The 21,690-nt window shown below is 43.9% G+C and overlaps 1 protein-coding gene across 6 annotated transcripts; it reads right to left on the minus strand.

Annotated features, from left to right (window-relative positions):
• Positions 1-1,343: 1,343 nt before the first annotated feature.
• NDE1 (nudE neurodevelopment protein 1) lies at positions 1,344-21,663 on the minus strand. 6 transcript variants are annotated; one of them, XM_030001523.2, is made up of 9 exons: positions 21,211-21,663; positions 12,953-13,089; positions 11,763-11,916; positions 8,448-8,596; positions 7,964-8,100; positions 6,687-6,866; positions 5,505-5,596; positions 4,319-4,455; positions 1,344-2,583 (listed from the first exon to the last, which is right to left on the minus strand). In XM_030001523.2, exons 2-9 carry the CDS (start codon positions 13,036-13,038, stop codon positions 2,490-2,492), a joined length of 1,029 nt encoding a protein of 342 aa, XP_029857383.1. In that variant the 5' UTR covers positions 13,039-13,089; positions 21,211-21,663; the 3' UTR covers positions 1,344-2,489. The 6 variants fall into 6 exon arrangements, with proteins under 6 accessions (XP_029857383.1, XP_029857381.1, XP_029857387.1 ...); XM_030001521.2 differs by lacking the exon at positions 21,211-21,663 and adding an exon at positions 17,723-17,829; XM_030001527.2 differs by lacking the exon at positions 21,211-21,663 and adding an exon at positions 17,785-17,802 and having other exon boundaries at positions 12,953-13,081.
• Between the last annotated feature and the right edge of the window lie 27 nt (positions 21,664-21,690).

A 21,690-nucleotide genomic window follows, 5' to 3' on the forward strand; every position in this document is an offset into this window, starting at 1 on the left:
GAATTCTCTCTGCTCATGAAAGAGTAAAGGAATAGTTTAAGTAAGAAACCATTTAGAGCAATTAAGATGACAAGCTGCAGAGGAGGGGGGTTAGGAGCTATTGGATAAGACCTTTTCATTGCTTGTTCAGCCACACAGCCCAGCTCTGTAAACGTGGTCAAGAGCTGGCTGTTAAACACAGAGCTTGTGAGCCTGGATGTGTGGGAAGAAGGAGACCAAGGAAGTCAGACTTCATACAGAATGGTCTTAAGCACCAATGCTTGGAGCAGAACCAGCAAACTGAACATGGAGCCCTTCTAAAAGAAATTAATCTAGAAAATTCGCATACATAACAGGAGAGGTTGGTCCAGTGTTTAGAGCACTGCCCTATCACTCGAGAAACTCAGGTTCCAGTCACAAGCTTTACAAAACAGGGATAAAACAGGGAGTCAGAGTTTCTTTAGTAACACCACAGAAAGCATCCTTCTGCAACAGTGGCCAAACTGAAGTTCATCTCTGTACCATTGCAGAGGTGGCTGTTCTGGACTAAATTATTTTGACAATTCTCAATAGCATATCCACCCCTCATCTGTCTGATTACATCGGTAGTCACATTAAAAACATATATCTGTAAAATATATAATACTAGCACAGCCACGATTTTCCAACTTTCTACCTTATCTCAATGCTGTGTCTCAATCTGACTGCAAGCCAACTTGCTCACCAAGCAGGCAAATTCTGGCAAGATAAGGAAAATGCAACTTGTCTTGACTGATCCCTCCAGGCTACACAGTCCACTGAACCATAGTCCATGCGTCAGCACAACTAACAAAGTAGCCCATGTGCTTCTGCTCCTCATGGATAAGAAAAAATGTGTGAGAGGAGAGGACAAAAATCATATTAAAACAGCCAGAGTTCAAGATTTTAAGAAAAAGCAATGCCAATACTATGCACTGTAAATCCCAGAGGCATCTTCAGCTATGGAAATATTTACATTCCTTAGTGTAGGAACCATGAAAAGAAAAGATGTAGGAAAATCTTTACATATGATTCAGCAAAACACACAATGTCTTTCAGCTTCATTGATCAGAAACAGATGAGAAAGTGGTAGCAAATATCTGTGCATAAACCACAGTGACAACTTGCAAAAAAACCTCAAAATGAATCAACAACCAGCATTCAAAATAAGCTTTATTCTGCTCCCCAGTTAAGCCAACTTTGTAGATGGCCTGAATGATGGGAATGATCTGTGGTTATTTCCTATTCCAGAGAAACAGATGCATCAGTGGCTGTTTTCATAGCATTTTCTTAAAAAAACAAACATAAAAAACTCCCCCCCCCCCCCCCCCCAACCAAAACCCCCAAACCCATTTGTGCATTCTTTTGTCAAGTAAGGTCTCCCCACCCACTCCCCCCACAAAAAACATGGAAAAATAATCATGACTAAACAATTTGTAAGTACAGCCTTCCATAAGGTACATTAATACTGTGAGTGAACCTACTCCACTTAAAAAACAACCCAAAATGCAGTAATATTTTATAGGGGAAAACCTGATTATAAAGTAGTTCTCTACTCATATACACTTGTCTAGCACAAAGTACTTTTCAGGTTAAAAACTATTTCTAAATTAGTAATAGCTGAAAGCATATATTCTCATAGAAAAAATAAAACAAGAAAAAAATCACTAATACCCAAGGCACATTAATAAAGGGAGGTTTGGAAAGCATTAAAACCCACCTATTAAGATGTTACAACTAGGAGCTTCATCAGGTCTCTTACTTCCTACAACAGCCAGGCTTTAGGGGCCACAATATGGCAAAAGAAATGTCTATATGCTAAGCCAGTCCAAAGTCTCCTATCTTGCTGTTAGCTCTGGAATCTCCCAAGTATGCTATGCACTAGGCATTCCTCACCTTTATCCATAACCTCTTCTTAATGGAAAATCATTGCTTACGAAACCCTCTGACCACTATAGAGGCAGGTTTTTGCGTAGCCAGATTCTGACCAGCAAACATCCCACAAAGAGCTGAGCAGCTTCCCAGCAGAAATACACCTTTCTCCACATAAAACCACTCCTCTAATTCAGGTGACTGCAGCACACAACACCCATGATAGAAAGCCAGCACAACCAGAATTTAAGCCAGAACACCATGGTGCTGTATTAACACCAAAAGCCAAAGCCTGAGGAGCTGCATACTGTCTCTGTTGTAGGGAGAGGGACAATGGCTTTGACTGGCAGTGTCAAAAGAAGCAAATTGCAAGGAGCAACTGATATAGGAAGCAATTCTAAGTCCTGCACTGCTAGGCAGCATTGTTTTATCACACCACCCACAGAACTCAGCCAAGAGGCCAGACTGGGCCCCCCCCACAGGGGGCCACTGCCAACTGCAGCTTCTTACTCCATTCTCACCTACCCCGAGATTGCTGCCTGATTGCTCATTGACATTCTCTTTAAAACTAAAGTTTAAAAATTTTTTTTTTTCCCCTTTGCCAAAGCCAGCCAGGCTTTTCAAAGCAGCATCTTGACAACACTTTGGGAGGGATGGCTCATTGGTCCCGGAATATTTGAAGGCCGTGTTCCAAACTCCAGGCGTTTCACTAACCTGCAAATACAAGATAGAAGTTAGTGCCTTTCTTGCTCAGCATTACTGTCGTGGTTTCAGCTGGAATAGAGTTGTCTTCTTAGTAGCTGGCGCAGGGCTATGTTTTTGAGTTCAGTATGAGAAGAATGTTAATAACACACTGATGTTTTCAGTTGTTGCTAAGTAATGCTTAGTCTAAAGTCAAGGATTTTTCAGCTTCTTATGCCCAGCCAGCGAGAAGGCTGGAGGGGCACAAGAAGTTGGGAGGGGACACAGCCAGGGCAGCTGACCCAAACTGGCCAACGGGGTATTCCATACCATGTGACATCACATCTGGTATATAAAGTGGGGGGACTGGGGTGGGGGGGATCACCACTTAGGGACTAACTGGGCATTGGTCGGTGAGTGGCAAGCAATTGCATTGTGCATCACTTGTATATTCCAATCCTTTTATTATTACTATTGTCATTTTATTATTGCTGTTGTTATCATTATTAGTTTCTTCTTCTCTGTTCTATTAAACCGTTCTTATCTCAACCCATGAGTTTTACTTTTTTTTTTCTTTTCCAATTCTCTCCCCCATCCCACTGGGTGGGAGGGAAGTGAGTGAGCAGCTGCGTGGTGCTTAGTTGCTGGCTGGGGTTAAACCACAATAGTTACCATCTTCAGAGTAACTGGTCACTTCCAGAGTACACCACTCAGCTTAAATCAACAGATAAAAATATCACTCTGAGCACTAAGTGAGCCCGTTACTTAACTGGGCTGAGTTTCCACTGTAACACAGGGCTCCATTTCCCTCTGAGTAGTGAGAAGCTATCTTTTACAGGTGTTGGAATTTCAGTTCTAGCATTACAGTGGTAGATGTATAATCAGCTGCACGAATATGTAAATGTATGACCCTTAAGGCTTTTTTGTAGGAGCTTTCATGAGGTTTCTCCCTAGGCTGGGATAGCAAGTACAATGTGGAGCACTCCTTCCACACAACAGCTTTAGACACTGGGTAACAGGACAAACCAGTACTCCCAGCACAAGGGTCTAGTTGAATAATTAAGTCTGGAACAAACTGTACTATAGGCACTTAATTTACGAAGAATCTAAACAATGTGCAGTACAGCATTGGCAGGGTTTACACAGACACTAAACTGCAACTTGCGTTAACCTTGCTGATTTTCCTTCATTTGTTTAAAAGAAGACAACCAAGCATTCAGATGCTCAACTTTATAAGTTGAGTCAGGTAACTTCCTGTCAGCTGCTCCTTGGAAACACATCTTAGCACCCATAAAGCATTCTGATTGAGTGAACCCATTATTTGCCTTTTTTCCAGTTGTCCCATAAATGAGAATTTGAACTGTGATAAGGGAAGTCCCTACATGCCATAATGTTCCTGGGACATCACTTGTACAAGAACATAAAGCATAAAACAAATTGAGCCAATAAGCAAGAGTTCTTCTGTTGTACTTCATCCCATTTAAACAGAGGGTTTATAATAAAATACATGTCTTATGTTTGCTTTGAATTTGTGATTTTCAAAACTTGATTCCAGCTAGTCTTCACATTTCAGCAGCTAGTGAATCCAAATTTTAAACTGATCTGAAACACTCAAATCATAATCCTGAATAACTAAATTTCATGTATTTTGAAAACAAATCTGTCTCTACCAAAACAAAGATTTAATACTAAATAGAACAATACCAGTCACTAAGTTTAACGCCAACAGGTCTCACTAAGACACAACTTAGCAGAGAACAGCACTCACCCTGTATCACACAGAGGCTGATGAGGACTCAGGCGTGTTTCAAGGACATCTCTGTTCATGTACATGGACACCGTGGTTCTGCTTGGAGACTGGTCATACACAAAGTTTCGGCAAGATGCAAGTTTGGACTCCAAAGCCTAATGTAAACAGAGATGAGGCAAGTGTCAGATATCACCCTTCTCTTTCACAAGATGGCAGTGGCACACCAAAATGGCATTAAGAGTGTTGGGGGCGGGGCTGGGGGGGAGTGTTTCTTTTAGAATGAGCTGTCCAGTAATGGAACCTGCTAGACCCCAGTGCCACATGAGTTCTGAGTTTTTGAAGAGATGAAGCCAGTCATCTCTCAGAAGCTGAATCACCATTTCTGTAGGGGAGGTTAAGGAGCTGATGCTGTTCATCAGCAGGAACACAAAATCTTCAGCTTCCTTAGGGAGATTTTCACATCTTTCTTACAGGCATCATTTTTTAGATTACTAAGTATTCATTTGAGCTATCTGCTTCCCTAGACACATATTAGATTGTATGTAGTAGGTGGTACACCTGAGGAAACTGAGCCACAGATACCCTATTCTCCACCACATGCTCCCACCCTAAATCACTCCACTTCTGTTGCTGGGTTACTCTTCAGCTCTATCAGTTCTGCAGCTCAGCACATCAGAGTCATACAAATGCTTATGCCAACACAGCACTGGCGCTTAAGGGAGAAAACAGAAGGAAGTAATGGAATAACTTTTCCAGCATCAGCACTACCTTAAGTGTCAAGCTACAGCTTAACATGACATTAGGCCTTGCTCAAAAGACTACTGGTCTCCTGCTCAAACTTCACCAGAAGCCCTCTGGACAGCAGGCACCAGCCTGCTTTCTTCTCTGCCTTTCATAGGAACAGATCCCTTCTTAATTTACTCATGCCAATTAATTCTTTCTGCACATGCGCTTTCAGAAATTTGTAGAGGAAGGCTTTATCCCTATGTGGATAAAATCTTAGAAAAACAGAGCAGGGTCCATCTTTATTTGGGAGTTGGTCAGAAACATGCAGAGTCCAGACCAAATTTCAAGGCCATGCTTAGCTAACCTGTGGACAAGATACTCTTTCCAGTCTCCCCTGAGCAACAGCACAAATAGCACTGACTGCGGTTTCAGACAGCTCTACCTTTCCAAGACCATTGGCTAGCAGGTAATCACTCACCCCCACTTTTCGCAGTAAGTCTCCTACTATGTTAAGTGCAGATATTCTTGCAGCAGGTGTGAGAGGGCTTGCAGCGTAACTGTCCTCAAGACCTGCAGGGCAGGTTAAATATGGATACATTACAAAACAACAACAACAAAAAAGCCTTGACACTGGAAGTCAGAAGACAGCCTGGCATACAGGGGAAACATCAATATGTTCACCTTTTTGTATCTCACCTCCAGATCTTTCATAACCATTAGGAATATGAAGCACTGTCTCCCTGAGACAGCTCAACTTACACTGTCCTAAGCTAAAGTCACTAGACATGCTGTGGCTTGGACTTCTAGAGATCTGTTCTACCAGCCTACTCTGCATCTCTGCTGCTGCAGTGGGACCAGAGGGAAGTGTCCTCAGAGAGGACCATCATCTTTCATTTTACTACAAATCTCCAAATCCTCTCACTTTTACAGAAGTATTAATTCCTCCACACAAAACACAATTTTAGGTTAAGCATACTGAAGCCCACAATCAAACTGTGTTAGTGCTCAGAGCTATAATATCATATCATCAGAACGTGGCAGTACAACTCCCTGCATTTATGCATACAGATGAACACAGTTACAGAAACTTCTGGCTTTTTAAGTGAGAACAAGATGGGAGAGTTAGTGTTAGAGGTTTGAAATATTGAAATAATCAGTGCTCACAGAAAATAAGTAACTGATATTATTGACATGAAAGCAGAGATATAGTAATTTAGTACAGACAGCTAGGATGACTTGTCAGTGTCCTGCTGTTCAAGAGTAAAAAGAAAGCCTCTCTCAAAGAGCACCTACTATCACAGAGAAGCCAATGCAAGTAACATGAGTATGACATTAAAGATCACATTGAAGTTTTTAAAATCCTTCCCTTAAGTTAGCCCAACATCTCTGGGACAGTTGTGAACTAATAGTACAGTCCCAACAGCTCATCTTGCCCCTCTCAATTATTATTACTGGACAGTTCAAGTCAAACAGAAATTAACAGCCTATGACTAAGCCCCCCAAAAAATCCCAGTCTACGAATACTGAGACCATGGTGACCGGATTTAGATATATGTAACTGAAACACTCAACCCTGCTCCCTTATTCCTCCTTTAGCCAGAAACGACAGTAAAAACAAGAGCGTCAGATAGTATTTCTGTGCTGGTTCCCTGTCAGTCACCTCTCCTAAATGTTGCAGGGGTGGGTATGTTGATGTTAGGTGCCCGGTGCACTGAAGGAGTTGAAGGCACAGATAAGGACGCTTGAACTGCAGTGTCCGTTCTTTCTGTTTCCAGGGTAGTTCGCATTGGTGTTTTAGGTTTCTCCTGTTTCTGCTGCACTGCAAGCTCTTGTCGTAGATCTACGAAGGAAGCAACACGAAGCAAGCCTTTGGAGTATGTATTCACCAAGATAAAAACAGGTGAGAATGTTTTGCTCAGATTTTTCCCCTTGTGGAGGTGAAGTCAAGTCACTTATCCTTTTAAAGATTACTCCAGGCATATGTTCAAAATCTGGACGATCACTAAAGGCTTTTCCAGGATTGTGGCTCAAAATGTTTTTGTAGTATTAGTTCAGTTGCTATTAAACTGGCTTTAATTTTCATACTCTTTCACAAGGCTCCCTTTAAGGCAGGGAGTTAACTCCCTTCCAAATGTCACAGGCTGGTAAGCAGAGGTACATCAAGACTGAGGCTAGGCAACTTGGCATACCTTGGCTACATTCCAGCTGCCTGCCAGGTTGAGATCCTACTTGTTGTACCCTTTTCTCTTCTACCCTGGTTTCCACACGAAGGAAACCTGAGCTGAGGCCAGGTGGAAGCCACACCATTATCTAGCCAAAGGATAAAGCACTTCTGTCCCGCAGACTAGCTGTAGCTTATGGAAACCACTCAAGGGCACAGAACCTGAGCAGATCTGAAAAGGGAAGGTGTTTTTCCAGCTCCATGGTCTCTCTCTTCTCACCCAGCCTTACTGACAGATATCAAGAAGCTAGCACATGAGGCTATCCAAAGGTAACTAGAAGTCAGTCACAGCCCTCCTGTTTTACTGCCCCATTAGTGTTTCATTGGCTCCAATTTTCACAGGCCAGGAAACAATGACGTTAATGGTTATTAAAGCTGACCTTCACAGGTTACAGGAAGCCAGACCAGCACGTGCCCCAGCTGGACTGGCTCTTCTTAACCCCCTAAGACCCTGAAGCATCACCACAGATTAGGAAAAGGCTGGAACAGATTTTTGCTGCTGTGAGCTGCTCGGGAACAAGGTCAGGAGTTCAAGGAGGAGGGCAGAGGGGGGAGGCAGGAAACAGTCTTGAAGCTTCCTCATTTGCTTCTACATTTCAGATAGCAGATTTAAAAGATGCAAACTTAAAAGCCAAGCTCCAAGATATATGGAGAGGACTGAACAGCTACAAGCCAGGAGGGGAGAAAGGGAAAGAAACAAGTGATTTCTGTCTAACCTCTAGCTTCATCTTTCAGGCGCTGCACAGACTCCAGAAGGTTTTCCTTCTCATCCAGCTCACTCTCCAGAAAAGCATTTCTTTCAATAGCCTGGTTTAAACGCTGTTCAAAATCCTCCAGAGACATTATAGTGGCTCTGAAAAAGAGTGCACAAGATGTCACTACCAGATCCTTCAAACACATAGAGGAACTCCCTCTCTCACAAGAAAAGGGATAATGTTGCATTTTTGTTTGGTTTGCTTTATTTTTTTTTTATTATTATTATTTTAGCTTGTAGGATATGAAAGAGCGCAGTGGGGGAGTGGAAGGGGAAAAAACCATTTATCACTTTCCCATCTGCCACAAACCTCTTCACCAAAATCATCACCTAAGTGATTAGTTTAGAATGGCAGTGCTAATGAGCACAGCACCACAAACAGCTCAGTGACACCACCTCACAGGACAGGACAGAGGTGGAAAAAGAAAACACAGAAGGTAGGTCACCTTTTTGCTCTTTCCAAGTCATCATTTGCTTGCTCAAGTTCTCGAATGTATTTCTGAAGTTGGTCTTTAATAGCTTTTGTCTGTGCCAAGTCATCTTCCAGCGCAGAGATTTGCCTGTATCCTTCTGAATGCTGCATTTCAATCTTTTCCTAATCAAAGGCAAATCAAATAGCATATCAGGGACTTAGCAATGCACATTCTTTCTGTGGCATTGTCTGAGCCCCTTTAAAGGCAGAGGCAGATGCTGTGAAGTTTTTTTGAGAAACATCACCTTACATATGGTAAAATGCCAACAAAGCCAATTGCTCACATACTTCTGGGCTGCCAGCAGACAAGAGCTCTTCCTGTGGCGCTCCTTACCAAACAATGGTGCCGCAAAGTAGTTCCTGACCTTCACAGCACAGGGCTGTTCCTTGCTCTCCCAGACAGCGAGACTCAGCCTAATTTCTGAGCTCCAAGAGCTTTAGCAACACACAAAGCAGGATGCAAGAAAAGCCACTTATTTTCAATTCTAATAAAAAGTCAAGCAGTACTTAGGAGCCTAAATAACAAGAAAAAAAAAATCCAAGTGTGACACTGTTACATACTGCTGTGGAACCAGCAGGATTCTCCACTGTCCTGTGGTTTTATTAGCCCAAAGCAGGTTCAGAGTTCTAGATCATAAGACATTTCAGATGCAGTTATGCAACATGCTTTGAACATGAACCTAAAACAAACTGTCTCCTTTTACAACATGTACACAAGGGTACATTTAAGAGAGGCACAGGCCCGGAGGAAGGCTTAGCTTCTCTATCACATATCTCTCCCACTATTGCCACTATATGCGGAGTTAGCTCTGCATCATGTGACAGGGAACACTTCACAGAGCAGTCTACTGCAACGCTTTATACTCCACCACCTTGCTATCAGATCACTTCAACATGCCAGAGATTTTTTTGAAACTCCAAGATTGCTGTATAAGTAGCATTCCTGAAGTGCTTTCTCCATCCAGAATTTAAGTACAACACACTTGAAGTCACTGAAAACAAATCCATGCACTGGAATTTGAAAACCATGGCATATAGTCTAGCATGACTGATAATTTGAAGACAGCTATTTTAGCATATGAAATGCATAGGCAAGGAGGAGAGAAAGAGATACCCATTCTGAATTAAGAAATTCTTATCTGATTACAGTGTGGCGACACTGCTATAATTCTGGATCTCTGAAGCATAGTCACATGCTGAATTTAAGAGCCCCCAGGCTCTAAGAGGCAGGTTACTTTCAACTAGCTTTTCAGGACTCTCTAAACCCTCCAAAGCATTATTTCCATTTATTTTTAGGTAGCGTGAACTCTGGTTTCTGAGGAGGAAGCATGCACACACACCAGGCTGGTAAGCTCAAAGCCAGGAGCTGTGTGGGCAAAGTTCACTAGTGTTGACCTAGATGCAGACACCAACCCCTGGTGGGCTCAGTTATCACTGCTGCTCAATAGCTTCACGAGTTTAATGCTTTGCTCTTGAATTGACTCAGATAAAAGACCAGAACTGCAAGGTTCGAGGTCTTTGTTTTTAGCCAATTGTAATAAACTATCAGCTGATCTGGCCATCAATGGAGTCTCTGTTCCTTCACTGCAGTCTGTTACTGCAGTTTTCAGGCTGCATGAATAGCCCATTGTTAAAAGGTTCGTTTCAAGCAAAATATGTTTTAATAAAGTTATCTACTGTGAAGAACAATTTAAGATTTTCTAAAATATGTTTACCTTCCACTTTTTGAGGTTCATTGTTCTTTCCTACTATTTTCACTCTTAACTGCTTTGGCTAGTTCATTGTCCCCTCCTCTCATCCTAGCTCCTCTAAAGAAAATAGTCCACGCCCTTCTCAATTAAATGAGCTGCAGGTTTTATTTTTGTCAAACTGCCTTCTCCCCAAACCCATCAGCTTCCACGGGTTTATGTGGCTATGTGGAACAGTAGACCTATACACCATACAACATGCAGAGCATTTAATACTGCTAAGGCAGGAATACAACAAGAACAAAGATCAGTGCAACATAACAAATACAATGAAACAAGCCTTGGAGGTTTTGCTATCAAAAAGCCGGGGTGGGGGGCGGCGGGGATGTAGATCACTAACTTGGTACTCTAGAGGGACAGGACATCTGCCTGGAACAGAAGAGTGTTTCCTTAAGACAGTAATTTGGACAACAATTCAGACAAAAGGCATTGCAAACCTGGATTAATCCAGTGATTAGTCACTTATACAAATACCTTCACTCCCATTAGCTCATTATTGCATTCAATTGAGTAGAAGTGTAATTAAATTAATCTCTGCTTCCACAGATATTGACCTAGCCCTACAAAATACAGTGTAGTGCTTCTTAGGTGACTATACCTCACCTTTAAGCAAAAGGCCAACAAGATCAAACTTTAAAAAGGCACACCAATTTCAGTGACAATTTTTTTTCAAGTTTAAGAAAACTTACCAGTATTTCCTAAACCTGCCAACCAGCACAGGGGACTAGCAGCATCTTTAATGAGACTGAAATGAGGCAGACTTATCACTGTTTATACCCTGGATAGCTTCATTATTTCTTAAGTCACTCTGGTAAGAAGTTCTATCTCAATAAGTTCATAACCCTTATGTTTGGCAGTTATGGAAGTTAATGCTTTTCAGCTGGTTCTTAGTTTCACAGAAGGCTAAGCAAGTGCAAAGAGGATAAATTATTTTTCCCCAAGTACAGACAGATTCAGTAACAAAACCAGGGCTGAAACTGTTTTATGCCTCTCAATTCTACACACTACCCACCAGCTGCTGCTTCCCCCCTTATCTGGAACACCAGATAATAAATGCACGACTACGTAAAAAGGGTTTAAAACTACTGAGTTTTCTTGTGTAATGCAAGAACACAGCTGGCATGTTTGTATTTTGATTGTTCTGCGATATTATCTGTGTCCGCACAATGCGGACAGCAAGACAGCTGTGAACAAAAGCACTAAGTAGATGGAAGAAGGAATAGAACAGCAGCTCGGTTATGTTCGTGTTTACTCTCCGCTCTACTGCAAACAATTTTCTCCCATCTCAAGTCTATCCTGACACATAGCCACAACCTGTGAACAGGGGTTCAGGAACATTACCAAGGTATCCAGCACCCTCAAAGCAGACAACAGATTGGTATTTCTTAATTTTCCAAGACTCTCTTTTTTGTAGTCTTCTGCTCAGTTTCTTTGTAATGCTGAAGGTTCCTGTCCACAAGGTAGACAGAATCTGCATGTGCCTGTCTCACTCACCTTTGCACTTAGGATGTACAGATACTGTATGCATCATCCACTCTTACCTTAACTGACTCCAGTTCCATTCGCAGACGATTGTTTTCTGACAGAAGGTCTCTGTTTCTGGACTCTGTTTGCTGCAGCTGAGTCTCCAGTTCAGCTTCATACTCTCGACTCCCTTCTTGGAATTCACGCAATTCCTCCTGCGTATTCTCAGCACTAGAGAGCAATTCCAGCAACAGAACTTATCATAATGAAAAAAGAAAAAAAACCTCCTGTACACTCAATGTAAAAAAACAATACTGCCCTTTAACACAGAAGGCTCTATGCCCTTCTCCAATATACATATTTAACAGGAAGAGAGGACCATATGCCAATGTTTCCCCATCAAGCATGGAAAGCCACCCCATAGCAAACTGGTAAACAAATTAAAAAAACCCAAATAAATAGAAAAATCCTGAAGTCTGTCTTCACACAATAGGTGTTGAGGCCATGTGGAGTCTCTTTAGCTTGTACGCTGTCCACTGCCATCTGCGTATTTAATGTCTCATTCAATTCAATTATTTGGAAATATGAACAAAGCCATTTTCAATTAGCAATAAAAAGTGAGAAAAAAAGAGAGAAAGATGGAAGGAAAGATGTTCTTATACTCTTAAACAATTCTATTGAAATAATCCTCCAGCAAGCTAAACAAGCAGCACTGAAAGGTCTGAACACCTGGTCTAGGAAAGAACCCACCAATATCAGCATCTAAAAAGTTTGGATTTTTTTCACCCTTTACTGCATTTAGAACAACACACTGAGCTAAAGGGAAGAGCAAAGCATGTCCATTCTCAGCCAGGGATCCTCCTCCATCTACATGCTGTCAAATCACTCTAGATCCACACAGAGATATAAACAGCAGCATCTCTCTGCAATGGCCCGGATCGTCCACCCCCAGTAAGGTTCTGCAGTGAGTTACGTTTAGCTGGGCTGCCCGCAGACTGCAGTCAGAGGCACAATTTCAGCACACACCGTCCTACTCAAACCACAGCAGGGACCAAAACCAGCAGTGCCACAGCAGCATAGATTCACTGCTCAAATAAGCATAACAGACTTTGGGCTGCTCTAGTTTAGACAGAAGTATCGCTACTGCTACCACTCAAGATAGCTGAGCCACCTTTAATTTACTCCCCTATGCGGTGCTATCTATGTCGTTGCATGCAGTGTTATGCACCCTACCAAACAACTTAAAGGAATGAAGCCACTGCCTTACCACTGCTTGTATTTCATAGCCAGCTCTTTCCAGTATCTGGTTTCCTCTTCCACTGAGCTGAAGTGACGTCCTTCTGAGTCTTCCATGATGAGTCCTCAAAGTTTAAAACTCCTGTTTCATTTCCCCACCCTGGAAAACTAAGGGATCAAGCATAAGAACTAATGCAGTGAGCTACCTCAGTACTTTTTGCTGCAGAGCAGTGCAGCCCTCCTCCCAGGAAGTGATTGAACACCTGGACACCAAACTAAAAACCAGCCTTGACAGGGCTCTGTCGGATACACCATAAATGTGAAAGAATCACTGCCGAGTAATCAGGTCCCTTTCCCCAGTTCTCCCAAAGCGGCTGCATGCTTACGCCACATCCCCAGCAGTGAGCACCTTCCCCACCCTCTGACTACACAGCACAGAGCACCAAACCTCAAACTTTAGCTGCAGCTGTGCTAAAGCACACAGAACACAAGTGAAGGAGAAGACATCTCGGGCACAACTTCAGCTCCAAAGACAGTGCAATTAAGGTCGATTTCAACAATCCTAAAGACACTTACCATGAAATTAAAGAGAAACTTCATAGAGACACAGGTAAGTTACTCAAGATACTAGTTTCCTCTGCTAACATTTCCAGGAACACCTAAGCTTTTCATACATGTAACTGCTGGACACATGAAAAATTTCTCCCTAGATCAACATAGACAAAGCTACCTGACTTTAAGCCTGAAACATCACAAGCCATGTATGGCTGAGAGCCACAATATATCTGGATACCTCAGAAAGCCATGGGAGAAGGGAGCTCCAGAAATTCCCAGGGAAGTGAGGATAGAAGCTCCACAGAGGTTTTAGTGGGATACCACCTGGCTGGACTAGGTATGCAGATAGATTGCAGCAACCCAGTGAGCAATCCAGACCATCCAGCTGTCCCTGTACCAGCATAAACCCAGTCACAGGACATAGTCCCAAATGGGAATGACACATGAAAGAGCCACAGGGGAATCAAGAACCTTAAGCTGGTCACTCCCGCTTGAAGACTTAAGTAGCTACACAGCACAATTAAATAAATGCCCTCTGATGTGCATGATGCACTCTAATAAACAGGTCACTAGCAAACATCATTTTATAGGAGTTAGTCTTGACAATGGAGAAACATCAAACCTAATGCTCTGGATAACATGGTTGGAAATATGCCAAAGCCTTCAACTACCATTTCGATGTCAGTCCTGCCTTCTACGCTTCTTATTTGTGATACTCAGGAAATGCTGGAGTAGACCACCTGAGCAGCATGTCATAGCTAAAGCAAATGTGCATCTACTGCACATCTATTGAACTCAATGGAAAAAATTATTCACAACCTGTGTTGAGACTTTCCTCTCCAGAAAATCATCTGGTTTAAACAGGATTAACAGCCATCTATCTAGTAACTCTACTGAGACAAACATATGGAGTTCTTACCTCTACTACAGACAACAGTATCAAGTACTCAAAGTAGTCTAACAATCTAAAGCCCAATTCTTACATACCCAAGCAATGCTGCAAAGCACAAGACCTTTTCACAGCCTAGGCAATTTTCAGGAGATTGAGCAAAGAGTAAGCAGCTGTCCCAGCTAAGTGGGCTGTGCCCACACACCTCAATGCACAGCATCAGCTACACACTCACAGAAGTTACACTGTTATTTAGAAGGGGACCTGGCAGGTGAGGGGAAAAGTTTCTAAGCTTTAGTTTTTACAATTCAGTTTCTTGACAGAAAATGTTAATTAGGCAAAGCTACCTGTCTTCCTTCTAACAAATAAAACCACTGTGTAATGCACTGACACACTTCCAGCAAGAAGTCTCAAGGCTACTGCTCTTTGTATGTATTTACAGAAGTATGCACTGGGGAAAAAGAGAGGAAAAGGAGTGTGAGTAAGGAGAAGTGATTTTTCCAAATAGTACCCTTGCCCATTAAGAAGAAAATCATGACCAAGCATAATTAACATTCTTGACCTAGGAAGTTTACAACACATCTACTGTATTATTTTTAAGCTAACTGAAAGTGCCTTTGATGTTAAAGAGCATGTCCTTACGCTGAAGGCACTGTGTACACACACATCAATCCCTGCACCACACTTGTGAAGAAAGAAAATTTTCTCTTTTACAGATGAGGGAGGGTCAGACACAAAGAAGTGATGCGGGTGCAGTGAGAAACCAAGAAGGATCAGCATCCATTACTGTGGTTAAACCACTGCAGAGAACAGCAAGCCAGAGTTTCCTTTAGATGGTCTCACCACTCAGACAACAGGAAGTTTCTGTATTTCTTCAGGAACAGAGATCCCACCCAGGGTATGCCTGGTTTTGCTACACAAATTAAAATATACTTCAGAATTCTCCAAAGAGGAATTCTGAGACAAGCGTTACAATAAATCCCATATCTGTGCTCAGAGCATCAACAAAAAGAAGTTGGACAAGATAAAGATGGAATGCAAGACATCTTGCTCCGGAAAGCTTTCAAACAACCCTTGGGAACCAAAAGACATAACTCCCTTTGGCCTCAAAAGCTTGAATATGCTCACATCTGGCTCTCACATGTGCTTTTACACTGCACTTTGGAAGGACTGAAAGAATGTACTAATTTGCATTTTTTAAGATTGTTTGGTCACATACAAAAGAACTTTCCCTAACCAAGCTGTAAGATTTATAAGAGAACCACAGAACCTTGATAACATTCACAGAAGAATAAAGATGCTGCCCCCCTCGGTTTCTAAGTATGTCTTTGTAAACATGAGATTATGGACCCACTAAGGATGTTATCCGTTAAGAGTACGTTCTGTTTCATGCTTACCATTACTAAGTAGTACTTATAATTTAAAATTAACTGTTAAACTGCAAATATATGGAAGGACTGTGGACCTATACTTATGCCACAGAGATGACACAACATGGCAGAGATTGTTTCACTACTGTTCAATGCCACAGGCATGTGTTTTTTGTCTGCAACACACGAGGAAGCCCTATTAGGTTCCCTGTACACCTGCACTACATCTTAGCTCACGGGGATTTTCAAACTAACCAAAGATGCAAGATACAAAGTTAAACTGAAAAGAAAAATTCCATGTTTTAGACAAAGTATTAAGGCTTGCTTTTTTTTCCTGGAATTTGTTTTAAAAAAAAACCAAACTCACGTGAAACTTTCTAAACTGCCTGCAGAAAGGGTAGGGCTTTGACTTTCTGTTTTCCCCCGCTGCTGTCTCCCCTTGATTTTTAACAGCTTGGGGACAGCATGTAAAATGCCTGGAGAGTAATTAATTACACCAGTTGGGAACTCCTCATTGTCTAGGCTCACTACAAGAGGGAGGAGGGTGAGGGGGGTGAAGGAGGTTTTAGCAATGTTTTGTTAAACATTGGCAAATGTGGAAAAAACAAGGAGAGAAAGTCACAGTCTATAGCAGGCACACACTGGCTGCACCTTACTTGTTTTCACACACACGAAGCCGGAAGAGACATCTGGCCAGACTTCCTGCATGCAAGCATCACAAGTGCTGGTCACAGACATCACAAAACTTCTATCTACATCATACAGGAAGTGGAAGTGTTCATAGGTGGGGAATGGACTTCTGCAAGGAGAAAAATACCTCAGCATAAATGTTGCAGGAAGCAATTTCATACAAGTGAGAGCAGAATTGCAAAATTCTTAAGGGAAAAAAACCCCCAAACATTAAAAGCCCCACAGAAAATTATTGAAGGAACTTCAATTTGGGAATCAGAGTTTGAGTTCACCAAATTCATGAGGACCTCAACTTAGATTATTTCAGTCCTAGAATAAAGGACTCAAAACAACCCTGCATAGTGAATACTTTTTTAAGAAAAAGAACATTTTAGCTTGGTGAACAATGTTGGCCTATCTTTGTAACAATGCCTGATGGTCTGAGTCAGAGAACCCCATATTGTAATAAAAAAGTAAAGGTAAAACAGTACCATAAATACTACCGAATTATCCATGGCAGAGATGATGAAGCTCCTATCAGACATTTTTTTCCTAACTGTAAACCAAAAGAAAACTCCTCTTTGCTCCTGAAAAGTAGCTTTCCCATCCTATGAAAATTACATTTTTCTTAAAATAGTCTCCTTGCAAGGGTCTTCCTGTAACATAAGGGCCTATTTTCTTTTGTTTAAGCAATACAAAAGAAAATCACCACAGGAGAGAAAGAAAAGGAAGAGGTCATGGGAGTGCCAGGATTACTACAGAATCCTACAGCCAGCACTGAAGAGAGTTTATCTCCTCAGGGTCTTCTCTACCAAAAGGCTTAATCCAGCAAAGCCCTCATCTTCTCAGATACCAGTCCAGCTCCAACACTTTCGAGTTCGCAGTGACTCCTAAGGAAACGCCTTAAAGCTTTCTCTCCCGAAACGCCCGACCTTGATGCTTCCAGCTGCAAGCCAAGAGGTCCGCCAGGCAGCGCGCTGGGGCTCCCCGTTCCCATTCGGAACACGAAGCCGGGAGGGAGCTAAGCCAGCGGGCACGGCTCCCACGCTCCCCTCCCCTCCCCACCAGCAACCGCAAGAGCAACTCCAGAAGCAGAAGGAGATTCAGGTTCGCAAGGCAGGATGCGGGAAGGAGCGGAGGGCCGCGGACACAGGCGAGGTCCCAGCTCCGTCGCCCCTTGCCTCCCCGACCCCGCCCCGGCTACCGCTGCAGAACGAGGGACACCGGGAGGGGCTGCCCCGCACCGAAACCGCCCTTCCCTCCTCTACACGCGGCAAGGGCGCTCCGCCAGAGGGAGAAGCCCCGGAGCGCTGCCCGCCCGCCCGCCCTCCCGCCAGCCTGCCGGGCGGGGGGCGCAGGGGAGCCCCGCTTTCTCACCACCGCCGCCGCCTCAGGAACCGCCGAGCTCCGCGCGCCAGCCACAGCTCTCCTCAGCCCGGCGCGACACGGCCACCCCATTGGCTGCCGGTCACGTGCCGCGGCGGGCTCCGCCAATCAGCGCCGCCAGAACGCGCCTGCCGGAACGTTTCGAAACTTTCGTTACTTTCAACGTCCCCCGGCTCCGGCTCGTCCCGCTCCTCCGCTACCGGCCCCGGCCCTCGGCCACGGCCCCCGCACGCGGGCAGCGACCACCCGTCCCCGGCTGCGTGCTCAGCGCACGGCGTCCGATGAGCCGCGGTGGGCACGGTATCAACCAGCGTGTGCCACCGCGCTGGCGTTCTACAGGCGTGTTTTCCCTCGAAACGTTCTAAAAGGGGAGCAGCTTTGCAACGACGTTTTATTTTCTTTTATGCCAAAGGCCTCTTCTGAAAGAGCAAGCAGTGAGACAGTGACCGCAACTATTTAGTGCCAGTGCAACGTTTTCAGGCTGAAGTCCCCTTCTCACAACCAAGGAACAGGCTTCTGGGTCACTGAAGCCCGTGTCGCAAGGACAAAGCAGTCTATGAAATTAGACACTTGCATTCATCTACATCTCGGCACGATGTCATCATTCCAGAAAACGAGCCGCAAGCATCCGCAGGGGGAACAGACAATGGGACGGAGCTGCGGCTCGACGCAGCCAATAAATTACTTGCCGTGCCCTCACCACGCAGGATCGATGTGAAGGGGACTGAGGTACGCGGAGGCTTTCTGAAGTGCCCTAGGTGTGTTCCTACCCGACAGCGTACGCAAACACTTGGTCATTAGGGTGTGTCTGGCATTTGTTTCCTGAGCCAAAACAAAAACACAAATTATTGCGTATGTGTAGGTACCCTCCAGCCCACATACATATGGCCATACGTCACCGAGTATCACTTCGCACCCCTGCAGCACGTTTTACAAACTGCTGGATGACAGGCACCCACACGCAGGGGCCCTGATCCCAGATTCATTTACTTCTGTGATGCAGTAATAGGCCTGGAGCAGAGTCTGATCCTGAAAAGACTTAACTGTCTAAATCGGGAACGCGCCTCTCCCAAAGACTTTGTAGAACAAGGCGGGGACTGTAATGATTTTCTGTAAGAATATTCCACTAAAAGAAATCTAGCCATAGCTAAGACAAATTTAACTTAAAAGGGTGAGCAAAACAATTACACTTTCAGGTCAGGTGTTCAGCAAAATAATTCTATTTTGAGGTCAGATGTTCAGCAGAAGTAAATGGAAACAAGCTATTATACAACCATCAATAGAAAACTACATTAGGTATTTAAAAAATTGGGTTAATAGCAATTTGGAGTTCTGTCATTGCTCAAGAATGTTTTTATTATCGGATAAGTTACAGAAAATAAGGCACATGCTATCGTAGCATGTCCCCAGTAATTAAAAAATCTATATGTTGTTTGCAGTTTTGGGACAAAGGACATTTTGCTTCAACGCTTTGAACAAATCTTTGAGGATAGTGTGAATACACAGATGATATCAAAGGTACACCTGAGTATTTTTAATAGTTCTCACCTTGAAAAACTTGTAAAACACAGCAAAAATTCTCAGGTTTCAGAGGAAGCTGTTAGCCTCTCATCCAATTCTGAAATAGCACCCTAACAAATGCCAGAGGCTCAGAGGCACTAGCAGAGGCACTACTGTACACAAGCAATAAATATTAAAAAAAAAGGTTACTATAACTACTAACACTGCCTTGTTTGCAAGAAGAATGAGGACATTTGTCCGTTTTAAAATTAGCAGAGGAGAAGAAGAAATGATTTTATGCATTTATTTTTAGTTTGCTGATTAATTATTAAAAAATGACAGATTTTTGTGGTGCTGGGTTTCACATGCTGGTTATTTGAATGAGAACGCTACACTGATTCTTCCATGAAAGCTAAGTGGGCAAAAACGTATACACTTTAAGTTCTGGTGAGGTTGCAACACCTTATCTTTTGGCAATAAGCTTCTTATGGGAAAAAAGATTTGCTTTGCTGCAAGAATTAAATAACTCACCACAGAACCACTCTATGGATGGAACAGGAACTGCTCAGCAATTGTCATTACAAACTACTGAACTTTTTTTTTTAAAATGGATTACTGACACCCATAACAAGATGTGACAAACGTATGTATAGAATATCACACGAAGTATTGCTATCACTGAAGAGCAAGTATTTAACATCAATGAAACCTATTTCTGTCTCTCTCAATCTGTTATATAATCCTCTGCAGTCTGTATATGTAAAATTGGATTTGCATATGCTTAAGCAAGAAACAGATTCTCACTACTTTAAAACCCTTCTGATATCTTGAACTGACAAATTTTTGATGAAACTGTCAAATGCTCATTAATAGCACCAGCTTGTTAAGCAGTGGAAAACATAACATTGCTCAAGGCCTTGATACACAGTAGCATTGCACCATGGTAGCAAGGGCAAGGCTGGATGCAGATATGAGCATCGTCACTAAGAAGACTCTTAACCCTGCTGGTGGCTGCAACCCGTTAGGCAAAGGCGAAGGTAAAATGGCAACTTAGCCTAATACCATGATGTCGTCTGTCATCAAAAGATACTGAGCCACCAAAAAGCAGACCCTTACCCCACTCTGTCACTAACCCCCCTTCCTGAGGGGCTCAGCTACCTGCATGCCAAGGAGCAAGCCCAGCCTGGATGATACAGATTTGCTGCATGACTTTGGCCCAGACTTCTGAGGGAGCTGTAAAATTGTGAGAGCTGTGTGAGTAGAAAGACAAGAAAAGTAAGATTACAAGTAGAGGTAGGGTTGTTGAGATAAGGACTAATAGTAGCACGAGGATCCAAGAGGAAAAATACCTATGTGGAAAGTTATGAAATCCTACCATGAATAAAACCCGGTTATCTTCAGTGGGTTGCCAGTGTCACCCACGTCAAAAAGCCCAGCGAATGACAAGTTATAAAACTGAGGTAGCAGTGGAGGCCCACCCTTTTCTTCATGCTTGTTTGGCCAGCAGACTTTAGGTGTTTTATCAGGGGACGGAGACCATACTAATGCCTAATCCAGTCACTTATTAGAAGCTTGTTCTTTCTTGCTAGCCAGTCATTAATTTATCTTTTTAAGCTGCATATATCTTACTTTGGGAATTCCTTTATACACAGCTAATGATGCCCAAAGCGACCCAGAGAAGGACAGCACAGAAAGGTCGGACACTTCTGCTAAAAGAAGCAAACAGCAGACTTCTGAGCAGTACTGACACTTAACTGCTGTCCTCAGGCTTCGGACTATATACTGCCTTCAAGCGAACAGCCTCTTAAAAGCGGTTCAAACTGTCCGTCCCTGGCAACCTACCAAGATTTTTTGCGTGTGCGCAAAAAAAAAGTTCTAAGTGAAAGCTTAAATTCTGCACAAGGCGTCAGAAATCATTACCTGTAAGAGCCCGGCCCAACGCCGTGGCAATTCCCTCATCGCCTGCCGCATGCCTAGGCGGTGAGCACGCCTGCTCGGGCACCCGCTGGCAGGCCAGGCCCCTCCGCAGGACCTGCCGGAGACCCCTTCGGGGCCGCCTCCCACCGCTCCGCCCGGCCCCGCAGGCCAGGGCTCAGGTGTGCGCGCACCCAGGCCCCCCCTCTCGGTGTGAGGTGCGGGGGGTCCCACCGTAAGGGGAACAGGCTCGCTCCTCGGCGGTCCCGCCGGGGAGGGCCGCCGCTGTCCTGGCGCGGGGCCTCCCTCATCCCCTCAGGGCGGCCCCGGGCACCCTCCAGCTGGGCGCGGGCACCCCCGCGGCCCCTCCACCCCGGGTCGGGGTGTCGCCCCGGCCCGGTCCGCAGGCCGGCGGCCGCCGCCGGGAGCCCCGGGCCTGGGGTAGGCTTAAAAGCCACCCCTCCCGGCCCGGCCCGCTGGGGAGGA

This window comes from Aquila chrysaetos, chromosome 25 (assembly GCF_900496995.4).
Source record: "Aquila chrysaetos chrysaetos chromosome 25, bAquChr1.4, whole genome shotgun sequence".
In the NCBI taxonomy this organism is placed as follows: Eukaryota; Metazoa; Chordata; class Aves; order Accipitriformes; family Accipitridae; genus Aquila; species Aquila chrysaetos.